At 38.8% G+C, this 17,664-nt stretch overlaps 1 protein-coding gene across 22 annotated transcripts in view; it reads left to right on the plus strand.

Annotated features, from left to right (window-relative positions):
• Positions 1–17,664, plus strand: part of hmgcll1 (3-hydroxymethyl-3-methylglutaryl-CoA lyase like 1) — a 245,051-nt gene that overhangs the window by 29,605 nt on the left and 197,782 nt on the right. The window contains exons 8-9 of one of the 22 annotated variants that reach the window (XM_021480650.3): positions 6,010–6,133; positions 8,217–8,594. Of the exons in view, the coding sequence (XP_021336325.1) occupies positions 6,010–6,093 (84 nt within the window). The 3' untranslated portion in view covers positions 6,094–6,133; positions 8,217–8,594. 22 annotated transcript variants of the gene reach the window in all.

A 17,664-nucleotide genomic window follows, 5' to 3' on the forward strand; every position in this document is an offset into this window, starting at 1 on the left:
TTTTTTTTTGTTTTTATTGAATTTGTCTTTTGACTATATGATTTTACATAAGCCTAGCAACATGGTGCAGCGATCATTAAACGACTGAAATGAAGCATCAATGTAATGTAATAATGATTTAAAAACTAGCTGCCCAAATTTATATGTTAGCATTTTCAAAATTAGCAAAAATCAAGAGAAACAAAAAAATATATAAAATTTAGTTGAAATGTTTTAGTTTGTAATTTGTTTTGCATGAATTAAAATGTATTATCTTTTCATTTCTAAATATGTTTGGTGACAAAAATAATAATTTGATAAATATATCTGTTTAATAATTATGTTTTGTTCAAATGCACCATTATATATTACCCATATTCACGGAGACATGGAGAAAAATATTCATTTTCAAAATGGGCTGTACTCGTATATGCTGAGCACTGTATGTGTACAGTTTAAAGTCTGGTTTTTACATCTGCGTCAAGTGACCGGCGTAACCCACGGCGCATGCAACGCGTGTAGCTGTGCATTTACACTTCTGCGCGTTGTCACTGTTGGTCTGCATTAACACTTCCGAAACGCTAGTTGGCAGTGAGGTGTAAATGTTCCTCTGTGTCGAGTTTCTTTGTTGCGCTCAAGTGGCTCAAACTCGCTCATTTTGAGGCAGGAACCGGCAGACGTGCAACACCTTTAACTATGAGGTAAACACAAAACAAACCTTTCCACCTGGAACTCCTTCATGGGACTCCACACTTGTAAACAATCGCTCCATCGGGCTCGCGTGGCTCTCGGCCCCGCCCAGACTTGTCAGTGCTACCAAGCCGACCAATCACAGAGCTTACGGTACGCATCGTTGCGACATGTAGTTACATTTTTTTGAGAGGTGCACGTCAGAGATGCCGACGGCCACGGCTTAGGGCTATGCGTCAACGCAGTAGCATACGGCATACTGTGAAAACTTCCTGAACATCATTTGGGAAATATTAGAAAAAAGAAATAGGAATAATTTTGACTTCAGCTGCATGTGAGAAGTTTACAGTACTCAAACCAACTTTGTGAACAGTTTGAGTTAGCGTACCGAATGGGCTTCTTCAGTGGGAATTAATAACCTGCCGGCATGCCTTTATCAGCTCTCCTTTGTCAACTCTTTTCTGGGTTTGTCTTCGGCCGCTGCTCTTTGGGGGCTGGGCGGCTCAGCAGATGTGAAGGCCGGACACAAAGGCTCACCTATTAGATGTCTGTTTCATATGACAGTGCCTCGAAACAAAAAGCCCAGGAGATGCAGGCTGGAGCGGGGCCCTCGGGGGCTCCAACTCATCTGTCGCTAGAGCCGCTGAACTCTGTGACAATGCTGCGCTTAAAGGGCAAGGGGAAAATTATCCTTTCATCACTCGCTACTAAACAGAGGGAGACTGGGGAAAAGGAAAACCCCACGCTCCAGTATATTCCACTCTCGGCTCCCAGCCCTTTTTAGCCCTGTCTTTCTGTTTATCCATCTTTTTTTTCTCTCCAGCTGTAGCGGTGTAACTCTAACTGCGCTCGCTGCGCCACAGAAATGCACATGAGGTTTTTTTGCTTCCCTGTGAATTGTGTGACATGACAGGGGGTCCGTTTTCAAAAGGCTGAAAATGAGCACAGAGACCCCATTAAGTGGAAACAATGCGCAGAGTTCACGTCGATGAAATCCACACTTGATTGGCTTTACTGTTCAAGTTGATCGTTTAAAGAGAGCTTGGATTGAGGGAAATGTTTTCAAATTCTTTTGACAGCAGTATGTACAGTTGAAGTCAGAATTATTAGCCCCCTTGTGATTTTTATTTTCTTTTTTAAATATTTCCCAAATGATTTTTAACAGAGCAATGACATTTTCACAGTGTGTCTGATAATATTTTTTCTTCTGGAGAAAGTCTTATTTGTTTTTTTTCGGCTAGAATAAAAGCAGTTATTAATTTTTTAAAAACTATTTTTGGGACAAAATTATTAGCCCCTTTAAGCTTATTTTTTATGCGATAATCTACAGAACAAACCATCGTTATACAATAGCTCGACTAATTACCCTAACCTCCCTAGTTCACCTTATTAACATAGTTAAGCCTTTTAATATCACTTTAAGCTGTATAGAAGTGTCTTGAAAAATATCTAGTAAAATATTATTTACTGTCATCATGGAAAAAATAAAATAAATCAGTTATTAGAAATGATTTTTTAAAACTATTATGCTTAGAAATGTGCTGAAACAATCTTCCAAAAACAGAACAGAAATTAGGGAAAAAAATAAACAGGGGCGCTAATAATTCAGGGGGGCTAATAATTCTGACTTCAACTGTATATGTAAAAGTTCATTCATTACTTCATTTTCTTTTCGGCTTAGTCTCTTTATTAATCAAGGGTTGCCACAGCGGAATGAACCGCCAACTTATCCATAATACGTTTACGCAGCGGAGACCTTTCCTGCTGCAACCCAGCACTGTGAAACACTCAAACGCTCTTGCGTTCACACACATACACTACATACATGTATGCATGGCTGCATTTCGTCTTTAAAACTAATCGGTTATGCCGCGGATCCTTTTTGCGCTACCAGCTGACCGATTACCTCCTTGTGTGTCTGCTGTTACCAGTTTGTCCAGTGGCTTGCCGCATACTAATGCTAGAAGCAATTGCAAAGCGCTTGAGTAGCTATGTACAGTAGTTGTTTGGACTTAATTCATTTAAGGTGACTGAACAACTCATCTGCGATTTGATAACTGTACCTGAGACGGACCTGAGACGCAAAGCGAAGTTGACCGCGATGACCGGGTTCAAGAACGTTTGCAGGTAAGGCAGGTGAAATAAAAACAAAACACAAAAATTAAAATAAATAAGTAAATAACAGGGCGAGGCAGTGGCGCAGTAGGTAGTGCTGTCGCCTCACAGCAAGAAGGTCGCTGGTTCGAACCTCGACTCAGTTGGCATTTCTGTGTGGAGTTTGCATGTTCTCCCTGCCTTCGCGTGGGTTTCCTCCGGGTGCTCTGGTTTCCCCCACAGTCCGAAGACATGCGGTACAGGTGAATTGGGTAGGCTAAATTGTCCGTAGTGTATGAGTGTGTGTGTTTCCCAGAGATGGGTTGCGGCTGGAAGGGCATCCGCTGCGTAAAAACTTGCTAGATAAGTTGGCGGTTCATTCCGCTGTGGCGACCCCGGATTAATAAAGGGACTAAGCCGACAAAAGTAAATAACAGGGTGAGAATGTGGATTTAAAAACCTGGTAAAAGTCAGGCTGCTACTAGAGCTTTTCTATTTCTGGATGGCTTTCGAAAACACTATCGGTTGGGTTTAGGAAAGGGGTCAGTCGGTCAGTCAGTCAGTCGACAGCAGCCTCTGGTGGATTAAATTTGAGATCTTAAAATGCATACACAGCGGCCTCTAAAGGATTTGTGAAAACAAAAACTGCAAAAAAACATACCTACTGCGACGTATTTGCCGCTCTCCAGAAATGTATACAGGGGTACGTTTTTAGAATTAGCCTGAGTCGGTTCAGAGCCATCGTATATGCAAAAAGCAAAATACAGAATGATGTCACGTGAGCCTTCAGCGCAGATGACTTTACGACAGCCACAATGCATAATATAAAGACAGAATGTGACGGGCATTTGAGAAACCCTATGCTGGATTCAGTGACTGACACACCTCTCCTGCTTCTGTATGTTTGCGTGTGAGTCTTTGAGGTATGGCCAGTCTCTGTTAAAGATTTGTTTACATACAGAAATGTGTGAGGTTTCAAAAGCAATGCATCAACATTCCACTGATTTCCTGAAACAAACTTTTTATTTGTGGATAATCCAGCGCAGCTCGTTGATAAGAAGAACTCTTCTTCCTCTACGCAGTATTGGATGAACACAATATGCAGTCTATTCCTCTTTCTATTTTGAAGAAGAGAGAGGAGATCAAATCATCACTGCTTCTATCGGCTCAGAAATGTTTTACGTTTCTTTTTTTTTCCGCAAATGGATTAATACACATCGAAATCTGTGTGCAGGGTTTGTGTACATGACAAATCTTTTGGATATGAATATGAAACAAATGCATACAAATATTTCAGACTTTACTCTTCGTTTTGTTTGTAATTGTCCGTATAAATGTGTTCCTGCACTGCCCGCTGCATTATTGGCCTGACATGACCTTGCGCCCTCAGGCCTGTGGGAAAGCGAGCAGATTCTAGCCGATGACCTTTTCACCTCCTCTCACTATATGGGGCGTAGAATCCACAGATTTTTAGACCCTGCTGTTTGATCCAGGAAAAAATAGTGCCTCCTTCCCTAACAAATACATACACTTTAAAAAAAGTTACCACAATTTCAACAGTAAAAAATGCTACAGTAAAAATCTGGTCAACAGTACGTCATTAATATTTACGATAATAACCGTAATAACTGCGACTCGACGGTCCTGCATTTTGTTGACATTACTATGGATCTTTTTAGTTTGTTTTCCATCAGTGATGTACATTAGAGTTTTAAGTTACATTAATTGTCGATAAATAATGTTTATCGTATTGTTTTCATTTTGTCTGTTACCATGATGTTATTTTGTAGTTGCGTTAATGACGCTGAGCACCATCAATCTCTGACTGTGGGAAACGCTCTTTGATTAGTTTGCATTGGTACATCACAGCCCCGTGCAGAGACTGTCAAAGGGGCATGTGCAGGAGAAAATTCTGAAGGGGGTGGGGGGTGGGGGGGGGGTGATGTCGTGCACGAAAAAAAAAGAGGGGGGGGGGTTGTGACGCTGGGGCACTTCAGATCATTTTGGAAGTGCACTTTCTATGCAAGACTAAAAAGGGCATGTGCACTGCACAGGTTGAGCCCTATGTGTGCACGTGCCTGGTTCATCTTATGATTTTCTCATCACCATATGCTTATGGTTGTGTTTTGTTTCTGTGTAACAAAATGTTTAGATAGTATAGCTTTTCTTACTTGGAAACACACTTTGTGTAATACTATAATTTAATTAAATATGTTAGTTTACCGGCGAGGCAGTGGCGCAGTAGGTAGTGCTGTAACCTCACAGCAAGAAGGTCGCTGGTTCGAACCTCGGCTCAGTTGGCGTTTCTGTGTGGAGTTTGCATGTTCTCCCTGCATGGGTTGCAGCTGGAAGGACATCCGCTGCGTTCATTCTGCTGTGGCGACCCCGGATTAATAAAGGGACTAAGCCGACAAGAAAATGAATGAATGAATGTTAGTTTACCGTAAAATTTAGGGGGAAAAAGTATGGGTTCTACCGTAATTTTTACTTTAAAGTTCTGGCAAGCACAGCTGCCGTTTCATAAATCGTAAATTTTATGGATTACTTTTAACAGTGTTGTTATTGTATTATTACATTTTTGAATTACAATACAGGTCGTTCATTTCGCTGTGGCGCCACCTAATAAATAAGGGACTTAGCGAAGGAAAATGGATGAATTGCGATACAATTTCTTTAAATAGAACCACATAATTTGATGATTTCTGTTTAAGGTCAAATGTTTTTGTTAGTTTATGTTATGAATATTAAGTAAAGATCATGTTTTATCAAGATATTTAGTAAATTTACCTCTTTTAAATGAATCCAAACTATTTTTTTACATTAAATAAATGTTGTTCAGGTGTCCTTTAAAGTCAACCCAGGCTCATTATTGAGACATACTCCTGTATACATTTTTGGAGAGCAGGAAATACATCAGAGGAGGTACGTTTTTTTGCAGCTTTTGTTTTAGCAAATCCACCAGAGGGCGTTGTGTACGCTTTTTTAGATCTCAAATTTCCATTGTGCCATTCGCGCCTGCTGTTCTCATCTAAATCCACCAGAGGCCGCTGTCTTCTGTCTGACTGACTGACGATGCCCCCACCCTCGCCCTTCCCTTAACCCAACCAATAGTGTTTTAATCAGCAATCCAGAAAAAGAAAAGGCTCCTGATTTTTACCACGTTTTCAGCCTGTTATTTACTTGTTTATTTTATTTTTTTGCCTTTTATTTTTGTCTTACCTTCTTTCTGGACCCGTTCTTTGCCAGAAACAAACTCCATTGTCGCAGTCAACTTTACTCTGCGTCTCAAGCCCCCCGTCCTACATGTCGAGCTCCCGGGCAAACTGGTAACAGAGGAAAAGCCGTCTACATGAAGTTAAGAGGTCAGCTGGTAAGCCAACCCCCCCACTAGTGTTCATGTATTAGACGAAATGCAGCCATACATACTGTACTCCTGGCTACATATTTCGAGATCTCCAGAATTGTATATAGGGCTACGGTTTCATAGTGAGCCTGTGTTGGAACCCTACCTATAAGTTAAACCTCAACTTTCACAAAAGATGATTTTATTATTCATATCTGTGCCTTAATATGAAAAATAGTTTGCATATGTTGGAAAAAGCCTTTTGGGCATCCTCCTGATGGAAAGATGAGGATGAAGTTAGAACAGGACACACAAGTCGCAGCAGATGTTTTTAAATTCGACAGTTTCAATTGATTTGAATCGCTCTTTTCACTTGTGGCTCACATTATCTGATTATATGTTGCGTTTGTGAAACGGTTCAATTTCTGCTTTCGCCATTTCTTGCGTTGCATTCGCCACCAGCCAACTGGCGTGTAAACCGACATCTTTTACACACATTTGGCAATCAGCGAGTGTTAATTTTGGACTCTACGGCTAAATGTTGTTCCCGGAATGACCCGGTGTGCTTTTCAATTTGAGGTGTTGAGCTTCATTTAGTGCAGTCTAGATGACAACAGAATGGCTTTTGGGCTGATCTACAGTGGGTTCCTTTTTTCTGAGATATTTCTGTAAATCATATTAAAGGGGTAGTTCACCCAGAAACTAACATTCATTCATTCATTCATTTTCTTGTCGGCTTAGTCCCTTTATTGGGGTCGCCACAGTGGAATGAACCACCAACTTATCCAGCACGTTTTTACGCAGCAGATACCCTTCTAGCTGCAACCCGTTCCAGGGAAACATTCACACACACACACACACACACACACAGTGTTGCTTTTATAGTTTGCTGCTGTTAAGTTTCGTTTTCATTTTCTCTCTGTGAGAGCTCAGCTGGAGTCACGTGTGGATTAACAGTGTACGCGACGCTCGACAACAATAACTTACGTGTCTAAGGAGGATTATTGTTTACCTGAGAGCTGTTCTCATCTGCAAACGCTGAAATCTGGATTTGCTTGTAGTATTCTCTCCATAAAGACGCGGCTCTAGTTGCTGGTGATTGTTCTGTCTCTACAGATTTGGTAAGTGAGCGACCAGTGCTCTTTGTTTATTTAGTTTGTTCGTATCGAATTAAGTTAACTATTGCACTGAGTGCAGAAATGTTAGCACCGCATTTTGTGACCGGAATAACACACGCGGCTTTCTGACGCTACCTGCCGTGTGCATCTAAGTTTCCGGGAAATGCAGAGGTTTTTTTTTCTCTCATTCGCCATGCGGTATCAAACATTGCATGAAAAATACACGCTTGCAGCAGATCCTCGAATCAAATATCTCGTTTGTCTTGAGGGGCATGAATGAATTCCCTGAATGAAAGAGCCAAACTGCAGTTAAAGTCCACCATTTAATAATTTGGCAAATAATTCGACTACAGATGTCCATGTAGGTTAAACACCATCACTTTCTCCTGTCTGTGTGGGTGTGTATTTTGACTCTGAAACTCGCGCGTGCACAAATAGACACTCCCACACCATCCCAATTTAGTTCCTCCGACACTCCCCCCTAAACAGAGCTGGACACGCCCACTTTTCTGACTTTTTCCAAAGTAGAGGTGTGAAAACACCCTGCTGAAACGAGGGGGCTTCATGGCCCTTTAACATTTTCCCCCAGCATATTTATTTGGGTGAACAGATTTTTGGACGGTGGTACTTGTACCGACCAATCTAATGTATGTATATACACAAATATATTATTGTGAAGCATTTTATAGAAAACATTCATTACGAAAGTGTAAATACATTGCGTAAAATATTTTTTGTTTTAGAAAACATATTTCTAAAGGTGCTGCTGACTTGAAATTTTCACCAGATGTTGGTAACAACAAAAGAAACCCATATACACAAAGACACTAATCTAATTAGTTCACAAATGAAGTTATGCATAATAAAATGAAATGACGCAGGAAAACAAGTATTGAACACATGAAGAAAGGGAGGTGTAGAACGGCAGTGAAAGCCCAGACAGCAGCTGAAATCTCTCAGTAGTTCTTCAGCAAGCCTCTGCCCTTCCTCAGTGTAAATGAACATCAGCTGCTTCAGTCCAACATCTACATAAGCAGGAGGATGAAGATGAAACCAGGGTGGACATTTCAGCAAGACAATGATCCAAAACGCAGCTAAAGAGACTCTCGGATGCTTTCAGAGAAAGAAAATCAAGCTGTAGAATGGCCCAGCCAATCACCTGATCCGAATCCAATAGAGAATACAAACTAAAGCTCAGATTTGATAAACGAGACCCTCAGAAACATCAAGATTTTGACACTGTTGAAGTCTGTGAGAAACTCACACCTGAGCAATGCATGTGTCTTCGTTCTCTATATGAGAGGCGTCTTTAAGCTGACATCAACAAAAAAAAAGTATAATATAAAGTATTAAACACAATTTAGTAGTTCAGCACTTTCTCCTTGTGTCATTTCTTTGTTATTACACATAACTAATGTCTCAGATATTTTGTTTTATTTTTATGTGTGCATTGTTTGGGTTTTTACCAATTCCATGTCAACAGCTCCTTAAGTAATATTATTATCCAGGAAAAAAACATGACGTGTTCAATACTATTACTGATATTTAGCTAACATATTGAGAAAAATCACGAATTTCAATTCTATGGGGACTTTAACATGGAATAGGGCCAAAGAATGCATCCCTAAATAAGTGTCAGGACCTCTTGTATATTACACTGAAGGAAAAAGCGAAGTTTCTCGGCATATTTGTCAATGCAGACCTCGGGGACGGCTCAGGTCTGTGTGCTGACCTTCAACACCGAGATTACGAACGCACAAACACAGGTCAGAGAGATCGGGCACCCTGTCGCTTCAGATATATGTGCATCCGTCCAGGAGTCAGAGCTGTGAAGAGTTTGTCAAAGCCTCCCCTGTGTTTTCATGCATGTTTTCACAGTAACGGGAGCTCCGCTAATCACCCAGCAAAAGTCGATTACGGAGATCTCCCAGTGACACTGAGCCTCATAAATCCCATGTAAACAGCAAACAGTGTTGGATTTCATCAACACTGGAGGACCTAGAGGACATTAGGGTTTATTTTATTAGAATATCAACTATGTCATGATGGTTCTCGTAAAACAGACAACTCAGACTTTGTTTGTTTGCGCGATAAAGAATTTGACATGAGACTATCAAAAAGTTGACTAATTAAAGCAATAGTTTAGCCAAAAAATAAAAATTCTGTCGTCATTTATGTGTCGTTCAAGACCTATTGAATTTTTTAAGACTGTTTAAGAGCTATTGAACTGTCTTTCTTCAGAAAGTCGATGTTTTAATGAAAGCTGTAAATCGGTAACCATTGATTTCCACTGTGTTTTTTCCTACTATTGTGGTCAATGGTTACAGGTTTTAAGCTTTCTTCAAATCATATCTTCATCCGATCATAAAAATTCTGTCATCATTTATATATAGTTCACTTGTTTAAGAGCTATTGAACTTTCTTTTTTTACAAAGTAGATGTTTTAAATAAAGCTGGAAATCGGTAACAATTGATTTCCCTTGTGTTTTTTTCCTACTATGGAAGTCAATGGTTACAGGTTTTCAGCTTTCCTCAAAATATATTTTTTTGTACAGAATTTAAATGTTTGGGTTAACTATGCAAAATTAAAGACATTTAGAAGAAAACTAAAAACCTGTTACCATTGACTTCCATAGTATGAAAATATAAATAATGTAGGTCTATGGTTACAAGTTTTCCGCTTTCTTCAAAATATATTTATTTTTAATATAGTTCAACCTCAAATTAAGATTATGTCATAATTTTTGTGTTTTTCGTTTTAGACCTGTTTAACTGTCTTTCTTCACAAATTAGATGTTTTAAAGAAATTGGGAAATCTGTAACCATTGACTTCCGTTGTGTTTTTTCCTACTATAAGAGTCAATGGTTACAGGTTTTCAGCTTACTTCAAAATATATATATATATTTTTTGTAGAGAATTTACATTTTTGGGTGAACTATAGTAAACAAAGATATTTAGAAAAAAAAGCTGAAACCTGTAACTACTCCCTTTCATAGTAAGAAAAATGTATAATGCAAGTCAATGGTTACAGGTTTTAAGCTTTCTTCTAAAAAATCTTTATTTTTTTTTATTCCGTCATAATTTATGTACCGTTGAAGACCTATTGAATCATTTAAGATCGTTTAAGACCTCTTAAACTTTCTTCACAAAGTAGATGTTTTAAAGAAAGTTGGAAATCGGTAACAATTGACTTACATTGTGTTTTTTTCTACTATGGAAGTCAATGGTTAGAGTTAAGGTTAAGGGTTAGGGTTAGGCCACTAGTTAATATTGTGAATTGGTATACTTCAAGTGTTATTATAATATAATATGATATAATATAATGCAATATAGGGGCGTCACGGTGGTGCAGTGGGTAGCACAATCGCCTTACAGCAAGAAGGTCGCTGGTTCGAGCCTTGGCTGGCTCAGTTGGCGTTTCTGTGTGGAGTTTGCATGCTCTCCCTGCATTCACGTGAGTTTTCTCTGGGTGCTCCGGTTTCCCCCACAGTCCAAAGACATGCGGTACAGGTGAATTGGGTGGGCTAAATTGTCCATGGTGTATGAGTGTGAATGAAAATGTGTGGATGGATTGCAGCTGGAAGGGCATCTGCTGCGTAAAAACCTGCTGGATAAGTTGGTGGTTCATTCCGCTGTGGCAACCCCAGATTAATAAAGGGACTAAGCCGAAAACCAAATGAAAGAAGAACATAGGGGGCGTCACAGTGGCGCAATGGGTAGCATGATCACCGTACAGCAAGAAGGTCGCTGTTTTGTTGTGTGTGTATATATATATATATATATATATATATATATATATATATATATATATATATATATATATATATATATATATATATATATATGTGTGTGTAAATAAATAAATACATATACTTTTATCTAATTTAAATAAAACAAATATTAAATCGTTCACACACACACAATATGTTTAAAATGATTGTCGGTGTCTTTTGCATTAGTGTGCCTGCTGGAAGCATCCTTATCTGAACTGTAGATTCACAAACATTTCTTCTGCGAGTATTGTAATAATTCAGTGAGATTTCCTTTGCCGTGCGTATCATCAATCTGGGATTACACCAACAGGCAAAAGCAATGGATGACCTGCGGAAACATCTCCGAGATGTTTGAAACAAGTCCAAGATGACTGTCAAATCAAACAACACAACATAAACAAAAGACGCCCGAGCGCTCCGTTAACATCATATCTGGATGTTCAATCTACACACGTTACTGTATATCCCCATGTTTAATGATTAATTTCGATTTAAAGCAACCTTCTCCTCCTAAATCACAGGTTTTGCTCTTGATTTATGATAGGAATCGATATATCATGGCATGCTATGTCAGGAAGAAACTCGTTCTGGCTTTGAGCGTCAGTGAAGCTGTCAGACTGCAGCAAACAGGGCACAAATCTGCCTGTCCGGATCAGTCTGGGCTCACAGTGTTCCTACCGGTTCACATCATTCCCTTTAAACACAATAAATATCCAGAGCAAACCTACTATCTGAAGAAGTCCCCCCCCATCCCTCCTTCCAAAAAACTCCCATGGAAATGGAGAACAAAAGCAGAGGTGACTGAGCTGACGGGGTTAACCCAACTCATTTCTGGCTCAGCTGGTGGCGGAGACGACTGGAGAAGCCTAATGAAAGACTATGATAAAATCTTTCATTTCCAGCAACTCTTTGCTAGGGGGTCAGTGGAGGAGGACAAATGACAGGCAGTTATTATTGTCAGTGCTCTAAGTTGGGGTGTTTGTTAAATATCGCTCAGCGCTGAGTCACCTTTAATAGATTCAGCCTCTATACTTGTTGGTGAAGATGCTTGATTCTACAACATGTAGATTAAACAGTGGGGGTAACAAGTGAAGTTTGTTTATAAACTAATTTCGAGAGGATCACGTGCTTATGAATGCTTGTGGCTTGTTCTGCATTCTTCAATGTGTGATTCACCAATCAGATGATTCAGGGCTCGAAATTAACTTTTTTACTTGGTAGCACCGGTGCTACCAACTTCAAGTATTTAGGAGCACCAGAAAAAATGTAGGAGCACCCACCAAAAATGAATGAGCACAGCTGCAAATTGTTTTTAAAGGGATTTATTGTATTTTAAAACAACATTAATAGGACTGACAAAAACCAGAAACAACTATCTAACTAAAGCTGCGAAAACATTGATATTTGTGAGCAATAATTCCAAAATGAATGTCTAATAATTAGGCCATAGAATATAAATGATGATTAAAAATGACAATAATAGTAATGAATTACATTTCTCATTATGACACTGCCTTGAATGTGCATGAATGTAGGTTATCTGCTATAAAAAGTCTGTTACTTTATGAAAAATAATTGTATAGTTTGCGTCAAACAAAAATGAAGCATTGCAGTAAGAAATATTTATTTTGTGCTGCTGTTTTTATATGCATGTCAATTTAATAAAAATATTTCTGCTACAAAACAAACAAAAGATTATAATAAATCATTCAATTCAATGATGAAAGCTGCAAAGCAGTCATCAGTAAATAAATAAAAAAATAATATACACCTCAAAAAAAGAATAGACAAAAGAAAGTAAGTAAAGTCTCACTTCTATCACTCTTTAAAAGATTTGGTTTCAGTTTGTGTCAATTTAAAGGTTCAGTCTGAGATTATCTTAATTCTTCTGTGTTAGTGGAAAGCTGGCGAGTCAGCCGACCCAATTTATGAGCAGGCAGAGCAGGATTCTTGCGCTAACCATCGGCGCAATACCGATCTTTGTTATGAGTCGCAGTTTCAGTGTAAACTTAGTAAAGGCGAGCTTCTTTGGCGATGATATGTACAGTATTAGATTTGACTTTTAGCGGACATTTGCGCTGAACACGCAGTGAATGCAACGCATGGAGATTCGGGCATCTTCTCCAAGAAGCGCGTACTCGATTGATCTCAGCTGGCGGATGAATATTTACCACATGTCATGATCGCTCTCATCTGCGCCTCAACTTTAGGTGGAGTTTGCAAACCTGTGTGCTTTAAGTTTGAGCTATGTCTTGGTTTCTTAGAGACGGCTTTGTTTATTTATTGCATGGAAGCTCCGTCCCAAATCGGAAAGCTGTCAGCACGCTGGGTTTCCCACAAACGTAATCTCTAGTGGAAATGTCAAAGTTTAGTTTCAGAGAGCACAGACCGTTCTGCATCTTGTGGGTTTTGTCTTGTTTCTAGTCCAAATATCTAATCAAGAAGCATTTTTAGACAAGCAAAACATATTGTCTTGTTTTCAGAAATAATAAGCCAAAATTAAGTGAGTTTTTCTTTAAATAAACTGAGAAAATGTGCCCAGGGCTACATTCTTGAGAACCAAGAAATACGCAGCAGGGTACAAATGGTTGCATTTTGTGTGTTAAATGAACGCTCTGTGTGGACTGCTTTACCGCGGTGACTGGTTTGCTCTGTGGTTCACTGCAAATGGCACCAGACTTGAGTGAACCAGGGTTCGAGTCTGGCGAAGGAAAACAAACAAAGCAGTGCGATACCATAGTAAAAGCTTGTAGATGGCTTTTTTCTTCTAGTTTTTTTTTAAAAACACTATCACTTGGATTTAGCGAAGGGACTGTGTGGGACGTACCTAAGAGCTAGTAGGGATGCAGTGGAGAGAGGGGTGTGCAACATATTTAAGGGCCGGGCAGGAGACGCGCGATTTCCGGGAGATTATCATTCATTTGCGGGCATCCGGGAGTGTCTATGCATTTCAGGGATACTTCCGCAACTTCCGGGAGACTTGGGATGTCTGCAGTCCATATCAAGCTGATATAATATGCATGATGTCATGCCAACTAGCTTCTCTCAAAGGAAACAGTGGCCTCTGGTGGATTTACAAGAAATGGCATGTATGAGAAAACATGGCCCAAAAACGTTTAGATTGGCAAAAATGTGTACGCCGCCCCGAAAATGTAGTCCAGGGTATATAATATAATATAATATAATATAATATAATATAATATAATATAATATAATATAATATAATATAATATAACATAATATAATATAATATAACATAATATAATATGATATAACATAAAATAATATAATATGATATAACATAAAATAATATAATATGATATAATATAATATAATTAATATAATATAATATAACATAATATAATATAACATAATATAACATAACCTAACATAATATAATATGATATAACATAACATAATGTAATATAATATAATATAATATAATATAATATAATATAATATAATATAATATAACATAATATAATATAATATAATATAATATAACATAATATAATATGATATAACATAACATAATATGATATAATATAATTAATATAATATAATATAACATAATATAATATAATATAACATAACATAATATAATATAATATAATATAATATAATATAATATAATATAATATAATATAATATAGGCGTCCTGATTAAGCTAAATTGGCTGTAGTTAACACAAACCTGGTGTTAACAATCTTGATATTTTACCCCCCAAGACATACACATGTTGTCCAAAAAAAAAAAAAAGAAAGAAAGGAAACTTGAGCCAACAACACGATTCGCAATTTTAACACCACATCTGGTTTCTAGGCCAAGCCAAACTAATTGAACGTCCTCAATTTGGAGTTCCTGACTGCCGTTTGCCGAACATCATGTCCTTGCGTGGAATTCTCAGTCAGCGAATGTGGAGCGAATCCCTGTGCGCTGGTCAGCTTTCTCACAGCGGGTAAACACCGGCGAGTTACCACACCGTGTTTATGCAACAAAGCGTCTGCCCAAGCAGAATATCTTGCCCTGATGCAAAAAAGTCAAAAGCCCATGTCTGGAAATCTGAAGTACAGTGCAAAAGCGGCATGGGTCTCTTTCCTCTCGCCAACAAAAACAACAATTACAAGCGTCTCAGACGGCCCAGCTATGAAATAAGGCCCTATTGCTGAGAAAAGCTAGCAATTAAGGGGCATTGTTCAGCACAGGAAAGCAGCTTTTTATTATTTTGGTAAGCTCGCCATGCCCCAGAGGTCTGCGTGGTCCAGAATGCAGCTTCTTATTGATTTTCTCTGATGCTACATGGAGGTCAAAAGCAGGATAGGAGCGTTAATTTCACCGCTCTGTTGGACTCCATCCCCATTTCCCCCCCTCCTGACATCTGGCTTTGCCTGGGAAGCTGGAAAACGTCTTTAATATTCTCATGACAGTCAAGACGACATATGGAAAACATTGTAATACCTTAATCTGCAATGCTTCTAGAGAGAAAGAGAGGCAGATAGATACTTGGATTCCTAATTTGTAGCTTTTAGAAGTTGTTTTGGGTACCCTCTCTGCAGACTCTTCGATATACAGCTGAATTATTAGCACAGCTAAATATTTGTTTCCCCCAATTTCTGTTTAACACATTTCTAATCCTAATAGTATTAATAACTCATGTCTAATAACTGATTTATTTTCTCTTTGTCATGATGACAGTAAATAATATTAGACTAGATGTTCTTTAAGACACTAGTATTTAGCTTAAAGTGACATTTAAAGGCTTAACCCCACACCAGCTGATTGGATAGAGTGATGAAGCCAATTGGAATAGGGGGATGGTTAGGAGGCTATGATGGACGGGGGCCAGTGGGCAGATTTGGCCAGGATGCCGGGGTTAAACCCCTACTCTTTTTCGAAGGACATCCTGGGATTTTTAACGACCACAGAGAGTCGGAACCTCGGTTTAACGTCTCATTCGAAAGACGGCACTCACTGAGCAATATACTGGGGCATTAGGACCCAAACAGACCGCAGGTTGTGCACCCCCTGCTGGCCTCACTAACACCACTTCCGGCAGCCTAACCTAGCTCTCCCATCCAGGTACTGACCGGGCGCAGCCCTGCTTAGCTTCAGTGGGCGACCATGTGAGAGAGCTGCCGGCTAAAATTAGGGTAATTAGGCAAGTCATTGTATAACAGTGGTTTGTTCTGAAGACAATTCAAAAAATAATATTGATTAAAGGGGCTGATAATATTGACCTTAAAATAGGTTTAAAACAATTAAAAACTGCTTTTATTTCAGCTGAAATAAATCAAATAAAACTTTGTCAAGAAGAAAAAATATTGTAGGAAATACTGTGAAAAATTCCTGAATCTGTTCAACATCACTTTACAAATGCAAATACACTTTACAAATTGGAACTAATAATAATAATAATAATTGTGACTTCCATTGTGTATCACTTTACAAACCTGCTAATAGCCGTCAGTTCTCCAGAAGCGAATACACTGCCTATACTTTTTGAATGCAAAAAGTTTTAATTGATAGTTCAGCTCAAAACAAAACAAAAAAGCAAGTGGTTCTACACTTTTGTGGATTTACTTCTTCTGTTGAAACACACACACACACACACACACACACACACACACACACACACACACACACACACACACACACACACAAAAAAAGACATTTTAAAGAATGTTGGGGAAAAAACATTTACATTTATGGTAGCAGCAAAAATACTATGGAAGTCAATGACTGTTGACATTTTTCCCTTTGTGTTGTAAGGGTCCAGAATAAGTGGAGGATGAATACATGATGACTGAATTTTCAGTTTCGGGTGAACTGCCCCTTTTAAATTCTTTCCAATGCTATCTCATAAAAAATTCATAACTTTTTGATTTATTGTCGAATTTGTACAGTCTCATTCCTAAAATTTTGTTCATCCCCCAAAAGCAGCTGATATTCATTTACACTGAGGAAGGGCAGAGGCTTGCTGAAGAACTACTGAGAGATTTCAGCTGCTGTCTGGGCTTTCCATGTCTTTCTACACCCCCCTTTCTTCATGTGTTCAACACTTTCCCCCTGTGTTATTTCACTTTATAACGCATAACTTCATTTTAACTAATTAGATTTGCTTTCTTTGCATATATGGATTTCTTTTGTTGTTACTAAGGTCCGGTAGGTTTCAAGTCAACAGCATCTTTAGAGATATGTTTTCTGAGAAAAACGGTGACATGTTCAATACATTTTTCCCCCACTGTAAGTAAAAAAAAAATTGAGGTCAGCTGTGCAGACCTCCTCTAGCCTGTTCAGAGCATGATTGAGTTTTCTCCTCCTGTCCAGAGCCAGCAACCAAACCTGCTGCCATTTGCCAACCAGCAGGTTCAGTCAGGAGTTCATGGTCTTGATTTGTGCCAGGGATGCTGCCGCTGTGTACATGGTTTCTTTTGGGGATCTTTTCCCCATGACACAAAACAAATGTCGTGATTAACCAATCGTAAGCATTAAATTGCAAAAGCTTGCCTTTTTTTAGTCTACAACTTACAAATTTTCTCCTCCCCCAATGACGTTTGGGTTTAGGAGTGGGGTTTGGTGCCATGCCTCCTTTTAAAAATCTTATATTTTCATACGACTGGGCCAGGCCCGGATTGGCGAGAGGGGTCTGGATGCAAACCTGGTGCA

The sequence above is a fragment of the Danio rerio genome, chromosome 13 (genome assembly GCF_049306965.1).
Source record: "Danio rerio strain Tuebingen ecotype United States chromosome 13, GRCz12tu, whole genome shotgun sequence".
Lineage (NCBI taxonomy): Eukaryota > Metazoa > Chordata > Actinopteri > Cypriniformes > Danionidae > Danio > Danio rerio.